The 24,059-nt window shown below is 43.2% G+C and overlaps 1 protein-coding gene across 2 annotated transcripts; it reads right to left on the bottom strand.

Annotated features, from left to right (window-relative positions):
• Positions 1-483: 483 nt before the first annotated feature.
• On the bottom strand, positions 484-21,260 carry LOC123993291 (midkine-A-like). 2 transcript variants are annotated; one of them, XR_006831424.1, is made up of 6 exons: positions 21,062-21,260; positions 2,350-2,438; positions 2,033-2,200; positions 1,608-1,772; positions 1,166-1,298; positions 484-1,075 (listed from the first exon to the last, which is right to left on the bottom strand). XR_006831424.1 is itself a non-coding variant. In XM_046295261.1 (5 exons), exons 1-5 carry the CDS (start codon positions 21,064-21,066, stop codon positions 1,282-1,284), a joined length of 444 nt encoding a protein of 147 aa, XP_046151217.1. In that variant the 5' UTR covers positions 21,067-21,260; the 3' UTR covers positions 484-1,281. The 2 variants fall into 2 exon arrangements, 1 of the variants encoding a protein (XP_046151217.1); XM_046295261.1 differs by having other exon boundaries at positions 484-1,298.
• Positions 21,261-24,059: the final 2,799 nt, after the last annotated feature.

The following is a 24,059-nucleotide window of genomic DNA, read 5'->3' as shown; positions in this document are numbered from 1 at the left end:
CGCTGCTGCTACTCTCTGTTTACCATATACTGTATGCATAGTCACTTTAACTATACATTCATGTACATACTACCTGAATTGCGCTGACCAACCAGTGCTCCCGCACATTGGCTAACCGGGCTATCTGCATTGGGTCCCACCCAACAACCCCTCTTTTACGCTACTGCTACTCTCTGTTCATCACATATGCATAGTCACTTTAACCATATCTACATGTACATACTACCTCAATCAGCCTGACCAACCGGTGTCTGTATGTAGCCTCGCTACTTTTATAGCTTGTCTTTTTACTGTTGTTTTATTTCTTTACTTACTTATTGTTCACCTAACACCTTTTTTGCACTATTGGTTAAAGCCTGTAAGTAAGCAGTTCACTGTAAGGTCTACACCTGTTGTATTCGCCGCACGTGACGAATAAACGTTGATTTGATTTGAGAAAAACAATTACTTAATATGAAAAGTATTCAGACAAAACACAACTAATTTTTGTTATACAAACAACAGTACAGTATTTTATTATTTTATACAAACCTTGTGTTGCAATTCCAGTCATTTCTATAGTTCAAAAATACATTTTGCAGAGGAGTTTCATTGTTCCATACAGTTCTAATATTTGTTTCCAGGATATAGACAGTACACATATCCACATACAAAAACGATTCCTCTAAAATCTTCTAAAATATGTATTTTTGAGCTTCTTGGAACATGGTCAACGACACTCATGATCATTGAAGAAATATTATCATTTTGTTCATAGTGTTGTTTGTTTATGTTTAATTTTGTAACTATAGCTTTATTACAACTATCAATAGAAGTTGAGTTCTTTACATTTTCTGTTAAAAAAAACAACACAAGATGGCCTAAAACTATGAAGACTGACTTATATGTCAAGTTTCCTACTGAAAAGAATGTAAAGATTTTTTTAAACCCTTAAAACAAATAAAAACACATAACAAGATTGTTTTCGTGAAAAGACATGAACATGAGAGTATAGACAGAGATTGTTGGGTTGTTGTTGTTTTGAGAAGGACAAAGCGCTTAGCGGCAGAGACAGATGCTACATCCCAAATGACACCCTATCCCTTATATATTGCACTACTTTTGACCAGGGCCCTCTGGTCTAAAGTAGTGCACTATATAACGGATAGGGTGTCATTTTGGACACAGTCAGAGACACTGGCTGAGTGTTTGGCAAACGAGGGTGACAACTGTGCTGTTGAAGTAAGCCAGAAGTCACACCTGCTGTGTCTCAGTCAGTTCTCAAGCTTCACTCTTTAGTTGTCACTCTGTCCTCTTCCCTAGAAAAAGAAGAAGAAAAAAGTCAGTTGTTTAGATTCAATTGGGCTATTCTCAGTCAAACGGCTAAGTGCATTTTGACAGGGTGGCTATGAAATTCCTTTCAGCATATGAATTGCTTTATTTTCTGCAGTGTTGGGTTTGTGTTTTCATGTTGTTTTGGAGAACCTGCTTTTCCAGTTTAGTGACAAATGCATACCTGCTAAGGAGTATGCCATCAGTATTCAACATCCCCTTAACAAACAGAATTTCAACCAGTTTTGTCCGCTGGGTTTGTCCGATGGTGGTCTAATAAATGAGATCCGACCTACCTTTTCCTCCCTTCCCCTTGGGCTTAGAGGAGCATGGCTTGGTCACCGTGATGGTGGCCTCGCAGTCTAACTTGAACAGGTCTTTCTTCAGGGTTCCTGACCGGCTTTTGGTGCCAGTGGTCGTGTCACACTCACCCCAATTGGTGAACCTGTACTTGCAGTCAGCTAGAAAGAAATACCATCTATTTTATCATATAAAACATCCATAAAAACATGTTGATCTAATTCCGTTATGATTAGAGACCAGAGTTTTTCCTGACCACGATGAGACCTGACCAGTGACCATGAAAAACTATGGGCCCTAGTTACTAATGATGATGGTACAGAATGCAGATACATGTCGTATATTTACATATATGTGAATATATGTATGTACTGTATGTGTCTGTCAGGACCACATCCATCTCCAACATTTGCCCTCGTACCACCAAAGGCCTTCTTCCAGTTGCAGGGGATATTGCACTTGTGTTTGGTGGTGTGCTCACTGCAGGTGGCCTCACGGAACCCATCTCCACAGTCACCAGCATTGGGCACACATTTGCCAAAGCGCTTCTCAGCACATTCTGCTTTGCCCCCCTCTTTGGCTTTCTGACCTGTGGCACCAAAAATAAAACAAATAAATAATTGAATTGATTTTGCCAGACATTTGCAGTAACACAACATAACATGAGCTCCTTCAAAGGGATACATTTTTTTAAATCTGACATACTGTACACATTAATGTTGTTTGATCACATCTCACCTTTTTTGTCACCATGTTTGTGTGCTGCTTCTGCTGTGACCATCAAGGCCACAAGCAGCACAAGTGTCATTGAGAACACACCTTGCATTCTGTGGAGAGAAAATGTAATATCATTATCAACATATTATTGGAAAGTTTACTAGCCACTGGGCTGAAAGAGATGATAAAAACACATTATGGTTCCATGTATGTCCTATATCTTTATGTTTTGGGGAGTTGGAACTTGTGAGTGACCATGGTTGAGTTCCTGCCCGACTACAGTCATGGCCAAAAGTTTTGAGAATGACACAAATATTAATTTCCACAAGGTTTGCTATTTCAGTGCCTTTAGATATTATTGTCAGATGTTACTATGGAATACTGAAGTATAATTACAAGCATTTCATAAGTGTCAAAGGCTTTTATTGACAATTACATGAAGTTGATGCGAAGAGTCAAAATTTTCAGTGTTGACCCTCTTTTTCAAGACCTCTGCAATCCGCCCTGGCATGCTGTCAATTAATTTCTGGGCCATATCCTGACTTATGGCAGCCCATTCTTGCATAATCAATGCTTGGAGTTTGTCAGACTTTGTTGGTTTTTGTTTGTCCACCCGCCTCTTGAGGATTGACCACACGTTCTGAATAGGATTAAGGTCTGGGGAGTTTCCTGGCCATGGACCCCAAATATTGATGTTTTGTTCCCCGAACCACTTAGTTATCACTTTTGCCTTATGACAAGGTGGTCTTTCATGCTGGAAAAGGCATTGTTCGTCACCAAACTGTTCCTGGATGATTGGGAGAAGTTGTTCTCGAAGGATGTTGGTACCATTCCTTATTCATAGGTGTTCTTAGGAAAAATTGTGAGTGAGCCCACTCCCTTGGCTGTGAAGCAACCCCACACATGAATGGTATCAGGATTCTTTACTGTTTACACAGGACTGATGGTAGTGCTCATCTTGTCTTCTCTGGACAAGCTTTTGTCCGGATGCCCCAAACAATCGGGAAGGGGATTCATCAGCGAAAATGACTTTACCCCAGTCTTCAGCATTCCAATCCCTGTACCTTTTGCAGAATATCAGTCTGTACCTGATGTTTTTCCTGGAGAGAAGTGGCTTCTTTGCTGCCCTTCTTGACACCAGGCCATCTTCCAAAAGTCTTCGCCCCACTGTGCGTGCAGATGCACTCACACCTGCCTGCTGCCATTCCTGAGCAAGCTCTGTGCTGGTGGTGCCACAATCCCGCAGCTGAATCAACTTTAGGAGAGGGTCCTGGCGCTTGCTGGACTTTCTTTGGCGCCCTGAAGCCTTCTTCACAACAATTGAACCGCTCTCCTTGAATTTCTGGATGATCCGATATATGGTTGATGTAGGTGCAATCTTACTGGCAATATCCTTGCCTGTGAAACGCTTTTTGTGCAAAGCAATGAGGACGGCACATGTTTCCTTGCAGGTAATCAGGGTTGACAGAGGAAGAACAATGATTCCAAGCACCACCCTCCTTTTGAAGCTTACAGTCTGTTAAACTCAATCAGCATGACAGAGTGATGTCCAGCCTTGTCCTCGTCAACACTCACACCTGTGTTAACGAGAGAATCACTGACATGATGTCAGCCAGTACTTTTGTGGCAGGGCTGAAATGCAGGGGAAATATTTGGGGGGTATTCAGTTCATTTGCATGGCAAGAGGGACTTTGCAGTTAATTGCAATTCATATGATCACTCTTCATAACATTCTGGAGTATATGCAAATTGCCTTCATACAAACTGAGGCAACAGCAGCAGACTTTAATATTTGTGTCATTCTCAATTTTTAGCCACGACTGTAGATGCATAGATGCATTATTTCACCTTGATTTAACCAGGTAGGCCAGTTGAGAACAAGTTCTCATTTACAACTGCGACCGTGCCAAGATAAAGCAAAGAAGTGCAACAAAAACAACAACAGAGTTAGACATAAACAAACGTACAATTAATAACACAAAATAAAATTAAAATAGAAATGTAGAAGAGTAGAGAGGTTTAGCATTAATACTGGAGTGATAGATGTGCAGATGATGATGTGCACGATGTGCATGATCCTACCTCATTTGCACATACTGTATATAGACTGTTTCTACTGTATTATTGACTGTATGTTTGCTTATTCCATGTGTAACTTGTTGTTGTTCTTTTTGTCGCACTGCTTTGCTTTATCTTGGCACGGTCGCAGTTGTAAATGAGAACTTGTTCAACTGGCCTACCTGGTTAAATCAAGGTGAAATAAACAAAATACAAATAAAATGCACGTAGAGATATTGGGGTGCAAACGAGTAAGAGGGTAAGTAATAATATGGGGATGAGGTAGTTGGGTGGGCTATTTACAGATTGACTGTGTACAGGTACAGTGATCAATAAGCTGCTCAGACAGCTGATGCTTTAAGTAAGAGAAGGAGAAAAAAAGACTCCAGCTTCAGAGATTTTTGCAATTTGTTCCAGTCATTGGCAGCAGAGAACTGGAAGGAAAGGCGGCCAAAGGGTGTGTTGGCTTTGGGGGTGACCAGCGCAATATACCTGCTGGTGCACGAGCTACGGGTGGGTATTGCCAGTGAGCTGAGATAAGGCGGGGCTTTACCTAGCAAAGACTTATAGATGACCTGGAGCCAGTAGGTTTTGCGACAGATATGTGGTAAGGACCAGCCAACGAGAGCATACAGGTCGCAGTGGTGGGTAGTATATGGGGCTTTGGTGATAAAACGGATGGCACTGTGATAGACTACATCCAGTTCACTGAGTAGAGTGTTGGAGGCTATTTTGTAAATGACATCGCCGAAATCAAGGATCGGTAGGATAGTCCGTTTTAAGAGGGTATGTTTGGAGGCGTGAGTGAAGGAGGCTTTGTTGCGAAATAGGAAGCCGATTCCAGATTTAATTTTGGATTGGAGATGCTTAATGTGAGTCTGGAAGGAGAGTTTACAGTCTAACCAGACACCTAGGTATTTGTAGTTGTCCACATATTCCAGGTCAGAACCGTCCAGGGTAGTGATGCTAGTCGGGCAGAAGGGTGCTGGCAGCAAGAGATTGAAGAGCATGTACTTAGTTTTACTAGCATTTAAAAGCAGTTGGAGGCCACGGAAGGAGTGTTGTATGGCATTGATGCTCGTTTGTAGGTTTGTTAGCACAATGTCCAAAGAAGGGCCAGATGTATACAGAATGGTGTCGTCTGCGTAGAGTTGGATCACAGAATAACCAGCAGCAAGAGCGACATTGTTGATATATATAGAGAAAAGAGTCGGCCCGAGAATTGAACCCTGTGGCACCCCCAGAGAGACTGCCAGAGTACCGGACAACAGGCCATCTGATTTGACACACTGAACTCTATCTGAGAAGTAGTTTGTGAACGAGGCGAGGCAGTCATTTGAGTAGCCAAGGCTATTGAGTCTGCTGATAATAATGCAATGATTGACAGAGTTGAAGGCCTTGGCCAGGTCAATGAAGACGGCTGCACATTACTGTCAGTTATCGATGGCGGTTATGATATCGTTCAGGACCTTGAGCATGGCTTAGGTGCACCCATGACCAGTTTGGAAACCAGACTGCATAGTGGAGAAGGTACTATGCAGGTACTATCCAATTTAAGGGGAAGTTAGATGGTCTAGATTGTCTAGGGGTCCAGATTTTGCAGCTCTTTCAGAACATTAGCTGTCTGGTTTCGGTGAAAGAGAAGTGGCGGGGGGGGGGGGCAAGTTTCTGCACGGGATGCTGAGATGTTGGCCGGGGTAGGGGTAGCCAGGTGGAAAGCATGGCCAGCCATGGGAGAATGCTTATTGAAATGATCGATTATCGTAGATTTATCGGTGGTGACATTGTTTCCTATCCTCAGTGCAGTGGGCAGCTGGGAGGAGGTGCTCTTATTCTTCATAGGCTTTACAGTGTCCCAGAACTTTTTGGAATTAGTGTTACAGGAAGAAAATGTATGTTTGAAAAAGCTAGCTTTAGCTTTCCTAACTGAGTACATTTGTTCCTGACTTCCCTGAAAAGTTGCATATCGCGGGGGCTATTCGATGCTAATGCATAACGCCACAGGATGTTTTTGTGCTGGTCAAGGGCAGTCAAGTCTGTGGTGAAGTCTGTTCTTAGTTCTAAATTTTTTGAATGGGACATGCTTATTTAAGCACTTTTGAAGAGTAGGATGAGGTAAATATCCTTCCAGGATACCCGGGCCAGGTCGATTAGAAAGGCCTGCTAACTGAAGTGTTTTAGGGAGTGTTTGACAGTGATGAGGGGTGGTCGTTTGACCGCAGACCTATTACGCACACAGGCAATGAGGCAGTGATTACTGAGATCCTGGTTGAAGACAGCAGAGGGGTATTTCGAGGGCAGGTTGGTCAGGATGATATCTAAGGGGGTGCTCATGGTTATGAATTTAGGGTTGTAACTGGTAGGTTCCTTGATGATTTGTGTGATATTGAGGGCATCTAGCTTAGATTGTGTTAAGAATGTCCCAGTTTAGGTCACCTAACACTACGAACTCTGAAGATAGATTGGGGGTGATCAATTCACATATGGTGTCCAGGGCACAACTGGGGACCGAAGGGGTCTATAACAAGCGGCAACGGTGAGAGACTTGTTTCTGGAAAGGTGGATTTTTAATAGTAGAAGCTTGAATTGTTTGGGCACAGACCTGGATAGTAATGACAGAACTCTGCAGGCTATCTCTGCAGTAGATTGCAACTCCACCCCCTTTGGCAGTTCTATCTTGTTGGGAAATGTTATAGTTAGGGATGGAAATTTCAGGATTTTTTGGTGGCCTTCCTAAGCCAGGATTCAGACACGGCTAGGACAACCGGGTTGGCGGAGTGTGCTAAAGTAGTGAATAAAACAAAGTTAGGGAGAAGGCTTCTAATGTTTACATGCATGAAACCAATGCTTTTACGGTTACAGAAGCAAATGAGAGTGCCTGGGGAATTGGAGTGATGCTGAGGCCTGCAGAGCCTGGGTTAACCTCTACATTTACCAGAGGAACAAAGAAGGCGTTGCATTGCATCAACCAATGGTTGCGTGCCACCTCATCGACTGTTGAGTTTGGCATCAAATTACTAATGCCGCGTTCATGTGCTAGTCAGAATTAGGAAACTTTCTAACGTTGTACCTATGTTTGTCCATCACATACAACCACCAACTGTTTGTTCATCGCTCTTGATCTAAGATGGCAACTCAGCGCAAATGCGCATGTGCCAATTGAATCTCAACAAGTACACAGTCAGTACTTGTATTTGATTAACGTTTATTGACAGCAAACACAGAAAGACACATAACTACAAAGGGCAAACATAGGTACAAGGTTAGCATTTAATAAAAACTTTTTTTTAAAGTATTGATCTTGGGTGAACCAATGTAGTCAGACCTGAATTCCAAAAAGCCTGGTCTCTGCTCCACCCTTTTGGTGGAGTTCATCAGAAACTTCCTTCACCATGTAGTGGAGTTTAGTCAGCTACCGTGCCTTCAGAAAGTATTCATACCCCTCGACTTAATTCCACATTTTGTTGTGTTACAGCCTGAATTAAAGGCATATATGCTTCTTACCCATCTACACACAATACCCCATAATGACAAAGTGAAAACATGTTTTTAGAAGTTTTTGCAAATATATTGAAAATGAAATACAGAACTATCTCATTGAAGTATTCACACCTCCATACATGTTAGAATCACCTTGGGAAGTGATTTCAGCTGTCAGTATTTCTGGGTAAGTCTCTAAGAGCTTTGCACACCTGGACTGTGCAATATTTGCACATTATTCTTTTAAAAATTCTTCAAGTTCTGTCACGTTGGTTGTTGATCATTGCTAGACAGCCATTTTTAAGTCTTGCCATAGATTTTCAAATCGATTCAAGTCAAAACTGTAACTAGGCCACTCGAACATTCATTGCCGTCTTGGTAAGCAACTCCAGTGTATATTTGGCCTTGTGTTTTAGATTATTGTCCTGCTGAAAGGTGAATTTGTCTCCCAGTGTCTGTTGGAAAGCAGACTGAACCAAATGTTCCTCTAGGATTTTGCTTGTGCTTAGCTCTATACCATTTATTTTTATCCCCCCCAAAAAAACTCCCTAGTCCTTGCCGATGACAATCATACCCATTATATAATGCAGCCACCACCGTGCTTGAAAATATGAAGAGTGATACTCAGTGATGTGTTGTGTTGGATTAGCCCCAAACATAACACTTTGTATTCAGGACATAAAGTTAATTCTGTAGCTCAGTTGGTAGAGCATGGCGCTTGTAACGCCAGGGTAGTGGGTTCGATCCCCGGGACCACCCATACGTAGAATGTATGCACACATGACTGTAAGTCGCTTTGGATAAAAAGCGTCTGCTAAATGGCATATATTATTATTATTATTATTATTATTAATTTCTTTGCCATTTTTTTTGCAGTTTTACTTTAGTGCCTTATAAACAGGATGCATGCATTTGGAATATTTTTTATTTTGTACAGGCTTCCTTCTTTTCATTCTGTCGTTTCGGTTAGTATTGTGGAGTAACTACAATGTTGTTGAGCCATCCTCAGTTTTTTCCTATCACAGCCATAGAACTCGGTAACTGTTTTAAAGTCACTATTGGCCTCATGGTGAAATCCCTGAGCGGTTCCCTTCCTCTCTAGCAACTGAGTTAGGAAGGCCACCTGAATCTTTGTAGTGACTAGGTGTCTTGCTACACCATCCTAAGTGTAATTACTAACTTCACCATGCTCAAAGGGATAATCAATGTCTCCTTTGTTTATTTTTACCTATCTACCAATAGGTGACCTTCTTAGCAAGCCATTGGAAAACCTACCTGGTCTTTGTGGTTGAATCGGTGTTTAAAATTCACTGCGCGACTGAGGGACCATACACATAATTGTATGTGTTGGGTACAGAGATGAGGTAGTCATTCAAAATATGTTAAACACTATTATTCCACACAGAGTGAGTCCATGCAACTTATGTGACTTGTTAAGCAAATGTATACTCCTGAACTTATTTAATTAAGCATGCCATAAAGGGGTGGAATACTTATTGACTCAAAACATTTCAGCTTTTCAATTTTAGTTCATTTGTAAAAAATAAAACATACGCTAAAAAAATATATAAATGCAACATGTAAAGTGTTGGTTCCATGTTTCATGAACTGAAATAAAATATCCCAGAAATGTTCCATACGCACAAAAAGCGTATTTCTCTCAATTTTTTGTGCACAAATGTGTTTACATCCCTGTTAGTGAGCATTTTGCCAAGATAATCTATTCACCTAACAAGTGTTGCATATCAAGAAGCTGATTAAACAGCATGACCATTACACAAGTACACCTTGTGCTGGGGACAATAAAAGGCCACTCTAAAATGTGCAGTTTTGTCACACAACAGAATGCCACAGAACGCCACAAGTTTGAGGGAGCGTACAATTGATACGCTGCCTGCAGGAATGTCCACCAGAGCTGTTGCCAGAGAATTTTATATTAATTTCTTTACCATAAGCCGCTCCCAACACCATTTTAGAGAACTAGGCAGTACGTCCAATCGGCCTTACAACAGCAGACTAAGTGTAACCACGCCAGCCCAGGACCTCCACATCTGGCTTCACCTGAGAAATCGTCTGTACCTGTCAGATGGCAGACAGCGTCTACGGCATTCGTGTGGATGAACTGATTGCTGATGTCAACGTTGTGAACAGAGTGTCCCATGGTGGCGGTGAAGTTATGGTATGGGTAGACATAAGCCACAGACAATGAACACAATTGCAATTTATCGATGGCAATTTGAATGCACAGAGATATCGTGACGAAATCCTGAAGTCCATTCTTGTGCTATTCATCCATCGCCATCACTTCATGTTTCAGCATGATAATGCACAGCCCCATGTTGCAAGGATCTGTACACAAGCTGAAATGTCCCAGTTTTTCCAAGTCCTGCATATTCACCAGGCATGTCACCCATTGTGCATGTTTGGGATGCTCTGTGTCGATGTGTACAACAGCGTGTTCCATTTCCCGCCAATATCCAGCAACTTCGCAGAGTCATTGAAGAGGAGTGGGACAACATTCCACAGGCCACAATCGAAAGCCTGATCAACTCTATTTGAAGGAGATGTGTCGCACTGCATGAGGCAAATGGTGGTCGCAAATGCTGGACTAGTTTTATGACAACAGATGCATCTCTATTCCCAGTCATGTGAAATCCATAGACTAGGGTCTAATTCATTTATTTAAATTGAATGATTTCCTTATATGAACCTTAACTCAGTAAAATCTTTGAAATTGTTGCATGTTGCATTTATATTTTTGTTCAGTGTAATTTCACTTTGACATTATGGGTTATTGTGTGTAGGCCAGAGACACAGTCTCAATTTAGTCTAAATTCAGGCTGTAATATGGAATGTGGAAAAAGTCAAGGGTGTGAATAATTTCTGAAGGCACTATATGTGTTGCTATGAGTTACTGCACCTCAATGTAGTACACTGTACTTATTATAACATACTTTGCTCTGTTTTCAGTCAGTTTATAGATGACGTTAATTTGAAGTTACTCTGCAGTTAACTGTCCTTCATCTTAGTTGGTGGATCATTTTAGCCTATGAACATAGCCTACTAATATCTGTATTTTTGTTTCCATGATTACATGGAAAACCATGCAAATACACGGCCATTCAAAAGTTTGGGGTCACTTAGAAATGTCCTTGTTTTTGAAAGAAAAGCAAATGTTTTGTCCATTAAAATAACATCAAATTCATCAGAAGTACAGTGTAGACATTGTTAATGTTGTAAATGACTATTGTAGCTGGAAACGGCTGATTTTGTATGGAATATCTACAGTTGAAGTCGGAAGTTTACATACACCTTAGCCAAATACATTTAAACTCAGTTTTTCACAATTCCTGACATTTAAATCCTAGTAAAAATTCCCTGTCTTAAGTCAGTTAGGATCACCACTTTATTTTAAGAATGTGAAATGTCAGAATAATGATAAAGATAATTATTTATTTCAGCTTATATTTATTTCATCACATTCCGAGTGGGTCAGATGTTTACATACACTCAATTAGTATTTGGTAGCATTGCCTTTAAAATGTTTAACTTGGGTCAAACGTTTTGGGTAGCCTTCCACAATCTTCCCACAATAAGTTGGGTGAATTTTGGTCCATTCCTCCTGACAGAGCTGGTGTAACCGAGTCAGGTTTGTAGGACTCCTTGCTCGCACTCGCTTTCTCAGTTCTGTCCATACATTTTCTATAGGATTGAAGTCAGGGCTTCGTGATGGCCACTCGAATACCTTGACTTTATCGTCCTTCAGTCATTTTGCCACAACTTTGGAAGAGTGCTTGCGGTCATTGTCAATTTGGAAGACCCATTTGCGACCAAGCTTTAACTTCCTGACTGATCTCTTGAGATGTTGCTTCAATATATCTATATAATTTTCCTCCCTCGTGGTGCCATTTATTTTGTGACGTGTACCAGCCTCCTGCAGCAAAGCACCCCCACAAAATGATGCTGCCACCCCCAGGCTTCACGGTTGGGATGGTGTTCTTCGGGCTTGCAAGCCTCCCCCTTTTTCCTCCAAACATAACGATAGTCATTATGGCCAAACAGTTCTATTTTTGTTTCATCAGACCAGAGGACATTTCTCCAAAAAGTATGATCTTTGTCCCCATGGCAAGTTGAAAACCGTAGTCTGGTTTTTTTTATGATGGTTCATCTCTAGGAGACAGAAAGCATCTCCTTCCTGAGCGGTATGACGGCTGCATGGTCCCATGGTGCTGATACTTGCGTACTATTGTTTGTACAGATGAACGTGGTACTGTCATGTATTGTCATGTATTGTCATGTCTTGTCCCTGTGCTTTCTCTTCTCTTCGTTTCCCCCTGCTGGTCTTATTAGGTTTCTTTCTCTCTCTCTATCCCTCTCTCTCTCTATCATTCCGTTCCTGCTCCCAGCTGTTCCTCATTCTCCTAACGACCTCGTTTACTCTCTCACACCTGTCCCCTATTTTGCCCTCTGATTAGGTCTCTATTTCTCTCTCGGTTTCTGCCTCTGTCCTTGTCGGATTCTTGTTTGCTGTGTCCTTGTTCCGTCCTGTCGTGTTTTGCCTTTTCATCTGATGCTGCGTGTGAGCAGGTGTCTCGTTCCGCTACGGCCCGCGCCTACCCGAAGGGACCTGCAGTCTGTTGCAGCTTATCCTGCAATTCTCCTCAACAACTAAAGAGGATTTATGTTTTCCCTGTTTGGACATTTCCTGTAAAGGATTGAGGATTATGTTTTCTCTGTTTGGACTTTAATAAACTCAGTTTCTGTTAAGTCGCTTTTGGGTCCTCACTCACCTGCATAACAGAAGAATCCGACCAAGAATGGACCCAGCGACTACGGATCCTCGCTACTCAGCCGTCGAGATCCATGGAGCGCTGCTCGGCAGACACGAGCAGGAATTGTCTGCTGCTCGGCATGCCGTTGAGACCCTGGCCGCTCAGGTCTCCGACCTCTCAAAACAGTTTCACAATCTCCGTCTCGATCCACCAGCTACTTCCTGGGCTTCCGAATCTCCGGAGCCCAGAATTAATAACCCACCGTGTTACTCTGGGCAGCCCAGTGAATGCCGCTCGTTTCTCACCCAGTGTGATATTGTGTTCTCTCTCCAGCCCAACACATACTCAAGGGGTAGAGCTCGTATCGCCTACGTCATATCTCTCCTTACTGGACGGGCTCGTGAGTGGGGCACGGCAATCTGGGAGGCAAGGGCTGAGTGTACTAACGAGTATCAGAACTTTAAAGAGGAGATGATACGGGTTTTTGATCGTTCAGTTTTTGGGAAAGAAGCTTCCAGGGCCCTGGCTTCCCTATGTCAAGGTAATCGATCCATAACGGATTACTCTATAGAGTTTCGCACTCTTGCTGCCTCCAGTGACTGGAACGAGCCGGCGTTGCGCGCTCGTTTTCTGGAGGGTCTCCACGCTGAGGTTAAGGATGAGATTCTCTCCCGGGAGGTTCCTTCCAGCGTGGATTCTTTGATTGAACTCGCCATCCGCATAGAACGACGGGTAGATCTTCGTCACCGAGCTCGTGGAAGAGAGCTCGCGTTAACAGTGTCTCCCCTCTCCGCATCACTACCATCTCCCCCCACTGGCTCAGGTGTTGAGCCCATGCAGCTGGGGGGTATTCGCATCTCGACTAAGGAGAGGGAACGGAGAATCACCAACCGCCTCTGTCTTTATTGCGGTTCCACTGGACATTTTGTCATTTCATGTCCAGTAAAAGCCAGAGCTCATCAGTAAGCGGAGGGCTACTGGTGAGCGCTACTACTCAGGTCTCTCCGTCAAGATCCTGTACTACCTTGTCGGTCCATCTACGCTGGACCGGTTCGGCAGCTTCCTGCAGTGCCTTGATAGACTCTGGGGCTGAGGGCTGTTTTATGGACGAAGCCTGGGCTCGGGAACATGACATTCCTCTCAGACAGTTAGGGGAGCCCACGGCCATGTTCGCCTTGGATGGTAGTCCTCTTCCCAGTATATTATGTGAAACGCTACCTTTAACCCTCACAGTTTCTGGTAACCATAGTGAAACCATTTCTTTTTTTATTTTTTCGTTCACCTTTTACACCTGTTGTTTTGGGTCATCCCTGGCTAGTGTGTCATAATCCTTCTATTAATTGGTCTAGTAATTCTATCCTATCCTGGAACGTTTCTTGTCATGTGAAATGTTTAATGTCTGCTATCCCTCCTGTTTCTTCTGCCCCCTCTTCACAGGAGGAGCCTGGTGATTTGACAGGGGTGCCGGAGGAATATCATGATCTGCGCACGGTCTTCAGTCGGTCCAGGGCCACCTCCCTTCCTCCTCACCGGTCGTATGATTGTAGTATTGATCTCCTTCCGGGGACCACTCCCCCCCGGGGTAGACTATACTCTCTGTCGGCTCCCGAACGTAAGGCTCTCGAAGATTATCTGTCTGTTGCTCTCGACGCCGGTACCGTTGTGCCTTCTTCCTCTCCCGCCGGAGCGGGGTTTTTTGTTGTTAAGAAAAAGGACGGTACCCTGCGCCCCTGCGTGGATTATCGAGGGCTGAATGACATAACGGTTAAGAATCGTTATCCGCTTCCCCTTATGTCATCAGCCTTCGAGATTCTGCAGGTAGCCAGGTTCTTTACTAAGTTGGACTTTCTTAACGCTTACCATCTCGTGCGCATCAGGGACGGGGACGAGTGGAAAACGGCATTTAACACTCCGTTAGGGCATTTTGAATACCGGGTTCTGCCGTTCCGTCTCGCTAATGCTCCAGCTGTCTTTCAGGCATTAGTGAATGATGTACTGAGAGACATGCTGAACATCTTTGTTTTCGTTTACCTTGACGATATCCTGATTTTTTCACCGTCACTCCAGATTCATGTTCAGCACGTTCGACGTGTTCTCCAGCGCCTTTTAGAGAATTGTCTTTATGTGAAGGCTGAGAAGTGCGCTTTTCATGTCTCCTCCGTCACATTTCTCGGTTCTGTTATTTCCGCTGAAGGCATTCAGATGGATCCCGCTAAGGTCCATGCTGTCAGCGATTGGCCCGTCCCTAAGTCACGTGTCGAGCTGCAGCGCTTTCTCGGTTTCGCAAATTTCTATCGGCATTTCATTCGTAATTTCGGTCAAGTGGCAGCCCCTCTCACAGCCCTTACTTCTGTCAAGACGTGCTTTAAGTGGTCCGTTTCCGCCCAGGGAGCTTTTGATCTCCTCAAGAAGCGTTTTACATCCGCTCCTATCCTTGTTACTCCTGACGTCACTAAACAATTCATTGTCGAGGTTGACGCGTCAGAGGTGGGCGTGGGAGCCATTCTGTCCCAGCGCTCCCATTCTGACGATAAGGTCCACCCTTGCGCATATTTTTCTCATCGCCTGTCGCCGTCGGAACGTAACTATGATGTGGGAAACCGCGAACTGCTCGCCATCCGCTTAGCCCTAGGCGAATGGCGACAGTGGTTGGAGGGGGCGACCGTTCCTTTTGTCGTTTGGACTGACCATAAGAACCTTGAGTACATCCGTTCTGCCAAACGACTCAATGCGCGTCAGGCTCGTTGGGCGTTGTTTTTCGCTCGTTTCGAGTTCGTGATTTCTTATCGTCCGGGCACTAAGAACACCAAGCCTGATGCTTTATCCCGTCTCTTCAGTTCTTCTGTAGCCTCTACCGACCCCGAGGGGATTCTCCCTGAGGGGCGTGTTGTCGGGTTGACTGTCTGAGGAATTGAGAGACAGGTAAAGCAAGCACTCACTCACACTCCGTCGCCGCGCGCTTGTCCTAGTAACCTTCTTTTCGTTCCCGTTTCTACTCGTCTGGCCGTTCTTCAGTGGGCTCACTCTGCCAAGTTAGCTGGCCACCCCGGCGTTCGGGGTACGCTTGCTTCTATTCGGCAGCGTTTTTGGTGGCCTACTCAGGAGCGTGACACGCGCCGTTTCGTGGCTGCTTGTTCGGACTGCGCGCAGACTAAGTCAGGTAACTCTCCTCCTGCCGGTCGTCTCAGACCGCTTTCCATTCCCTCTCGACCATGGTCTCACATCGCCTTAGACTTTATTACCGGTCTGCCTTCGTCAGCGGGGAAGACTGTTATTCTAACGGTTGTCGATAGGTTCTCTAAGGCGGCTCATTTTATTCCCCTCGCTAAGCTCCCTTCCGCTAAAGAGACGGCACAAATCATAATTGAGAATGTGTTCAGAATTCATGGCCTTCCGTCAGACGCCGTTTCGGACAGGGGTCCGCAGGGGTCCACGTCTCAGTTTTGGAGGGAGTTTTGTCGTTTGATTGGGGCTTCCGTCAGTCTCTCTTCCGGTTTTCATCCCCAGTCTAACGGTCAAGCAGAACGGGCCAATCAGACTATTGGTCGCATCTTACGCAATCTTTCCTTTCAAAACCCTGGGTCTTGGGCAGAACAGCTCCCCTGGGCAGAATACGCTCACAACTCGCTTCCTTCGTCTGCGACCGGGCTATCTCCTTTTCAGAGTAGCCTTGGGTACCAGCCCCCTCTGTTCTCGTCCCAGCTCACCGAGTCCAGCGTTCCCTCCGCTCAGGCTTTTGTCCAACGTTGTGAGCGCACCTGGAAAAGGGTCAGGTCTGCACTTTGTCGTTATAGGGCGCAGACTGTGAGAGCCGCTAATAAGCGTAGGACTAAGAGTCCTAGGTATTGTCGCGGTCAGAGAGTATGGCTCTCCACTCGTAACCTTCCCCTTACGACAGCTTCTCGCAAATTGTCCCCGCGGTTCATTGGTCCGTTCCGTATTTCTCAGGTCGTTAATCCTGTCGCAGTGCGACTTCTTCTTCCGCGACATCTTCGTCGCGTCCACCCAGTCTTCCATGTCTCCTGTGTCAAGCCTTGTCTTCGCGCCCCCGTTCGTCTTCCCCCCCCCCCCGTCCTTGTCGAGGGCGCACCTATCTACAGGGTCCGGAAGATTATGGACATGCGTTCTCGGGGACGTGGTCACCAGTACTTAGTGGATTGGGAGGGGTACTGTCCTGAGGAGAGGAGTTGGGTTCCATCTCGGGACGTGCTGGACCGTTCGCTGATCGATGATTTCCTCCGTTGCCGCCAGGTTTCCTCCTCGAGTGCGCCAAGAGGCGCTCGGTGATTGGGGGGGTACTGTCATGTATTGTCATGTATTGTCATGTCTTGTCCCTGTGCTTTCTCTTCTCTTTGTTTCCCCCTGCCGGTCTTATTAGGTTTCTTTCTCTCTCTCTATCCCTCTCTCTCTCTATCGTTCCGTTCCTGCTCCCAGCTGTTCCTCATTCTCCTAACGACCTCGTTTACTCTCTCACACCTGTCCCCTATTTTGCCCTCTGATTAGGTCTCTATTTCTCTCTCGGTTTCTGCCTCTGTCCTTGTCGGATTCTTGTTTGCTGTGTCCTTGTTCCGTCCTGTCGTGTTTTGCCTTTTCATCAGATGCTGCGTGTGAGCAGGTGTCTCGTTCCGCTACGGCCCGCGCCTACCCGAAGGGACCTGCAGTCTGTTGCAGCTTATCCTGCAATTCTCCTCAACAACTAAAGAGGATTTATGTTTCCCCTGTTTGGACATTTCCTGTAAAGGATTGAGGATTATGTTTTCTCTGTTTGGACTTTAATAAACTCAGTTTCTGTTAAGTCGCTTTTGGGTCCTCACTCACCTGCATAACAGGTACCTTCATGCGTTTGGAAATTGCTCCCAAGGAAAAACCAGACTTGTGGAGGTCTACAAAAGACAATTCTGAGGTCTTGGCTGATTTATTTAGATTTTCCCATGATCTCAAGCAAAGAGGCACTGAATTTAAAGGTAGGCCTTAAAATACATCCTCAGGTACACCTCCAATTGACTCAAATGATGTCAATTAGCCTCAGAAGCTTCTAAAGCCATGACATCATTTTCTGAAATTTTCCAAGTTCACAGTCAACTTAGTGTATATAAACTTCTGACCCACTGGAATTGTGACACAATGGATTTTAAGTGAAATAATCTGTCTGTAAACAATTGTTGGAAAAATTAAATGGGTCAGGCACAAAGTAGATGTCCTAACCGACTTGCCAAAACTATAGTTTGTTAACAATACATTTGTGGAGTGGTTGAAAAACGAGTTTTAATGACTCCAACCTAAGCGTATGTAAACGTCCGACTTCAGCTGAACATAGGCGTACAGAGGCCCATTATCAGCAACCATCACTCCTGTGTTTCAATGGCATGTTGTGTTAGCTAATCCAAGTTTATCATTTTAAAAGGCTAATTGATCATTGGAAAACCGTTTTACAATTATGTTAGCACAGCTGAAAACTGTTGTTCTGATTAAAGAAGCAATAAAACGGGCCTTCTTTAGACTAGTTGAGTATCTGGAGAATCAGTATATGTGGGTTCGATTACAGGCTCTAAATGGCCAGAAACAATTGACTTTCTTCTGAAACTGGTCAGTCTAATCTTGTTCTGAGAAGTTAAGGCTATTCCATGTTAGAAATTGCCAAGAAACTGAAGATCTTGTACAACGCTGTGTCCTACTCCCTTCACAGAACAGAGCAAACCGGCTCTAACCAGAATAGAAAGAGGAGTGGGAGGCCCCGGTGCACAACTGAGCGAGAGGACAAGTATATTAGAGTGTCTAGTTTGAGAAACATGCGCCTCACAAGTCCTCAACTGGTAGCTTCCTTAAATAGTACCCACAAAACACCAATCTCAACGTCAAGAGTGAAGAGGCGACTCCCGGATGCTGGCATTCTAGGCAGAGTTCCTCTGTCCAGTGTCTGTGTTCTTTTGCCAATCTTAATATTTTATTTTTATTGGCCAGTCAGAGATATTACTTTTTCTTTGCAACTCTGCCTAGAAGGCCAGCATCCCGTAATCGCCTCTTTACTCTTGACGTTATGCTGATGCTCCAGATATTAAACTAGTCTAAAGAAGGCTGTTATTGTTATTGTTATTGCTTCTTTAATCAGAATAACAGTTTTCAGCTGTGCTAACATGATTGCAAAAGGGTTTTCTAATGATCAATTAGCCTTTTAAAACTATAAACTTGGATTAGCTAACACAACGTGCCATTGGAACACAGGAGTGATGGTTGCTGATTATGGGCCTCTATATGTCAATGAAGATATTCCAGCTACAGCTACAATAGTAATTTCCAACATTAACAATGTCTACACTGTATGTCTGATCAATTTTATGTTATTTTAATGGACCAAACATTTTATTTTCTTTCAAAAACAAGGCCATTTCTAAGTGAGCCCAAACTTTTGAACGGTAGTGTACACCACTTACAGACATTTTCCCGTTGACAGTTATGCATGATGAAAGTAGGCTAATGGATTCTAACATTGCTCTTATCCGATCATAATATTTTGCCTAGATAACCTTTGTCTCACTGAATGAACTGAACGCCTTCAAGCCTTCTGCTATTACTTGATGAGTGCTCAATCAACAAGTACAGCAGTATATCCCTTTAATATGTGGGCCACAGGCATCCCCTTTGAATACATTAAATGTGTCAATAACCCATACATCTCTCCCTGTTTCTCCCCCCCCCCCCCCCCATTACTGGGCTGGGAAATTACAGAGTCTTCTTTGAGAGTTCAGTTTCAAGAGAAAGGCCTCCATTAAATGAGTCCGTTCTTTCACACGTCAGCCGGCCGAGCAAATCCCGCTCGTCTCCCAGCCCCAAATGTGGAGGGCTTCTCCGGGCTTTTGTGTGAACAGAACAGGCTCTCAGCAGGCTCCCTCTCCCTCTCTGTGCTCCAGCCATGCGGAGGGAGAGGCCAAGCGCTTGCTGAAAGGCCTTTAGAGTCCCCTCAAAGGAATACTGATTCATTGGACCAAAACAAAGGGCCTTCTTGCCTGTTTTCATTTCTCTCAAAAGCCCTAACACAGATCCCATGCCACATCTTAGGAGCAAGGCCTCTCCACTGTCCAGCTGAATGTAAACCTATTTGCATAAGAAGACAATGAAGTCTTAAGATGAAGAAAATAAGCGTGATGCTCCCTTTGGTAGATGCGAGGGCAGTACATTTTGAGAACTTCCTCATGAACCGGAGAGTTCACTCTCCCAAAAGGCAAACTTCATGAAAGTCGTTTAAAGATGATCTTGAACGCAGATCCGTCGTGGATCTCTAGAACAAAATTATCATATCAACCAAACACTGTATAAACAATGTGAATCAAGGTTTTACTAAGACATGACCTTGTTATATCCATGGAACCAACATGCGTAGACATACTGAACAAATAGACAACGTGAGCTGAGGTCACAACTATTCACAGCTACTTCACAACAACTGTCTCACAACTACATACAATACAAACAAAGCCTTAGCTAAAGGTTTTGGAAAATAAAATCTTTAAAAGTTGTTGTCAAGATAGGGAGCAACAAAAGAGTGATGGGGTGCATTCCATTCCTCCAATCACTCTTCCTCAGTTCAACCTTAGCTATAAAGCTTGAATATAGTCTCATATAGGATTACCTTACCATGCCATGCCTTATAACCTAAAACTAGACAAAAGTGTGTGGAAAATCTCTGGCAGGATTGACATCCTGCAAGTGCACGAAGAGTGTTGCTTTAATTGGGAGTAAAATAAAGCCCCAGGCAAACAATGAGCTAGCCATGGTAGCTTCCTACAGGGTCTTCCTTCAGATGAATCCCAACATTTTGATGGTTTTGACAGGAGAACAAACACATTTAGAAACCACACTGTCTGATGAGATTGTCCCATAATGAATAGAAACCACCTTTTTCTACCATTAAAACTCAATTAATTAGATCACTTGCACTATCAAAAGCTGAATTTACGTTCCCATATTTGAATTGAACAATTATATATCATTGATTAATTATATCTTATTCTGGTTTAGGTGGTAATAGGTGTAAGCTAAACAAGTAACACCCTAGGATACGCTTTGTAACACCTAGTAGAGTTGGGGTAAATTACAACACAGGGATGCTCTTGTGGGAATGTGAAAACAAAGTTTAAAAAAATCTCCCTCCCGTTGTAAGAAGTCTTAAAACGGTATATTCAAAATGTACCTTAAGAGTTTGAGAATATAGAGTAAAAACCCCAGTCTGTAGCGATATGGTATTTGATTGTTCGTAAAACAAATTGGAGATGCCTACCAATGCATGCACTTGTTCTGAACATCGACAGCAAATCAGTGAACAAAGAAACAATGTAAATAACATATGGATATGGTCTATGATTGTTAATAATGAATGCCTTAAACTGACAAAAAATGCGGGATTAGAAAACAGTGCGTCAACTTACTTCATTCTCACAAACAGGCAACTTCACAGTCAAATCACTATACCGGTTGTGTAGTCGTTTGCTTTCCGCACCCAGAGTACAGCTTGCGTTTACTGTGTCGTCCTACTTTTTCTTCGAAACTAGTTTGAGCTGGTCGCATATGAACAATGTTTAAATCTACCACTCGGTGACATCACTTATCCACGCGGCATCACTTTAATCCATATAATGGGAGGCAAAAACATGCCCATCTAATTTGCATTATATACAGCGGTCATGATTTCTGAGACCTGCCTGCTTCATGAATTATTATTCATTCAAGCGTGTTTTACAGTAAGTTTATCACGTAGACATTTTTTGTGACATCCCTTCTATTATTGTTAAATACACCTGTTGTCATCAAGTAACACGGTAGACTCTCAAATATACTAATATTGCATTTAATACAGCTTTAAATGCAAATATTATGTCAGTGTTAATTACAATCCAAAATTCTGAACCACATGTCTGTTATAAGAATGTAAAGAGGTATGGGGGAAACCTGCAGAATGGAAGGTGAATTGCAAGCCAAAGAGCTGAATAGAATATACAGTTTCAGTTTTAACTACTAGGACCAGTAATTCGCATTTTGATTCTCATGTTTTCCAACCCAGCAAATGAGCTGTTCACATCATCCATCAATGATTCACTGCATCCTTATTGCACAACAGACCCACAATGTACAAATTTTTCCCATGGTCATAAACATTTAACCCTCTCTTCTATCCCAATGAAGTCCACATGACTTCTGTTATGGTGTGAGGAACACCTGTTTGGTCAGGGAATGATTCAGTTGGATAAATAATACCTATTTAAATACTTTAAGGTTTGGTCACTGGGTTATAGAGCACCATTTGGCTCTTGTTGCCCCTCTGTTGGTCTCAGTGTACACAGTAGCAACCCATGTTTCTTTTATTAACAACATGTTTTGTTGAGGTAATGTATTTTCATAATGTGGCTTCTTTAGTGCTTTTAATTTGATTGGGGTGTCTGTATGGTTATGTTAGTATATTATTATACATTGAACAAAAATATAAATGCAAGATGTTAGTCACATGTTTCATGAGCTGAAATAAAAGATACCAGAAATGGTCCATACACACAAAAAGCTTATTTCTCTCAAATTTTGCACAGAAATGTGTTTACATCCTGTCAAGTTCTGACCTTTATTTCCTTTGTTTTGTCTTTATTTAGTATGGTCAGGGCGTGAGTTGGGGTGGGCAGTCTGTGTGTTTTCTATGTTGGGGTTTTGAGTTGAGCCTAGTATGGTTCTCAATCAGAGGCAGGTGTCGTTAGTTGTCTCTGATTGAGAATCATACTTAGGTAGGCTGGGTTTAACTTTTGAGTTGTGGGTGTTTGTTTCCGTGTGAGTGTTTGGGCCACACAGTACTGTTTCGGATTTCGTTTGTTCACTTTATTGTTTTGTATTTCAGTGTTCAGTCCGTTTCATTAAACATAATCATGAACACTTACCACGCTGCGCTTTGGTCCTCACCTTCTTCCACCCTTACACATCCCTGTTAGTGAGCATTTCTCCTTTGCCAAGATAATCCATCCACCTGACGGGTGTGGCATATCAAGAAGCTGATTAAACAGCATGATCATTACACAGGTGAACCTTGCGCTGGGGAAAATAAAAGGCCACTCTAAAATGTGCGGTTTGTTTCACAAAACACAACGCCACAGATGTCTTAAGTTTTGAGGGGGTGTGCTGGGGGACATGAGGGGGACATGCTAACAAATGTCCACCAGAGCTGCTGCCAGATGATTGAATGTTAATCTCTCTACCATAAGCCGCCTCCAACATTGTTTTAGAGAATTTGTCAGTTCGTCCAACCAGCTTTACAACCGCTGACCACGTGAATGGCGTCGTGTGAGAAAGCGGTTTGCTGATGTCAACGTTGTGAACAGAGTGCCCCATGGTGGCGTTGGGGCTATGGTATGGGCAGGCATAAGCTACGGACAATGAACCCAATTGCATTTTATCGATGGCAATTTGAATGCACAGAAATGCCATGATGAGATAATGATGCCCATTTTGTTTAAGGTATCAGTAACCTAGAGATGCTTATCTGTATTCCCAGTCATGTGAAATCCATAGATTTGGTCCAAATTAATTCATTTCAACTGACTGATTTCCTCATATGAACTATAACTCGGTAAAATATTTGAAAGTGTTGCATGTTGCATTTATATTTTTGTTCAGTATAATTATGTTTCATTGTTTATTCTAGAAAAACCTGTCAATCCACTTTGATAAAAATACAGTGACCCTTCGGCTGTATATCTTGGAAAACATTCACATGCTTCTTTATGTATAATAAGCATCTATTAAAGCTGTAAAAAGCAGAAGTTTATATATTTCTCTTTTGGCTTTGTGGACTGTTGCTTCTCAGGGCAGAGTTTAATGCCATCATCACCCAAGGTTGTCAGTTCCCTCCTCATGGTGAAATGGATCAGTCATGCGTGGGGGACATTGTTGGTCTGTTGCTATTGGAGCCTTCAGTTGAGAAGCTGGGAAAAGTCACATGAAGGCCAATTTGTGGAAAGAAGTTTTCCCCTGCTGAGTCCTACAAAGTTGTCCTCCATTTTCCAACCCAAGAAAAGACCAGCCATCAAGTAAGAAAACAACCAATGAAATAATCTGTGAACGTTTGCTGATCACAAGGAATGTCCCCAATTAATCCCAGGGCTCGTATTCACAAATAGTCTTAGTAGGAGTGCTGATCCGAGATGAGTTACTCTCTGTCAATATAACATTATTCATTATGTTCAAAAAGGGAAAATTCCTACTCTGAGATGCCCTTTGTTCTATTTACCTAAGAAAAGAAGAGCCAATTGAACAAAGATCCCCAGGCTTCAACTAATGTAAACGTATCAAATAACCCTAAAATGATTTTTGAAAGTAGTGACAGTCAGAAACTGCGACGATCCATGTTAAAAGGTTTATTTTTTCAAAATAAACTGTAGTAAACAGGCT

This window comes from Oncorhynchus gorbuscha, linkage group LG02 (genome assembly GCF_021184085.1).
Source record: "Oncorhynchus gorbuscha isolate QuinsamMale2020 ecotype Even-year linkage group LG02, OgorEven_v1.0, whole genome shotgun sequence".
Taxonomy (NCBI): domain Eukaryota; kingdom Metazoa; phylum Chordata; class Actinopteri; order Salmoniformes; family Salmonidae; genus Oncorhynchus; species Oncorhynchus gorbuscha.
Note: the sequence above shows the minus strand (reverse complement) of the source record. Positions and strands in the feature narration are given on the sequence as shown.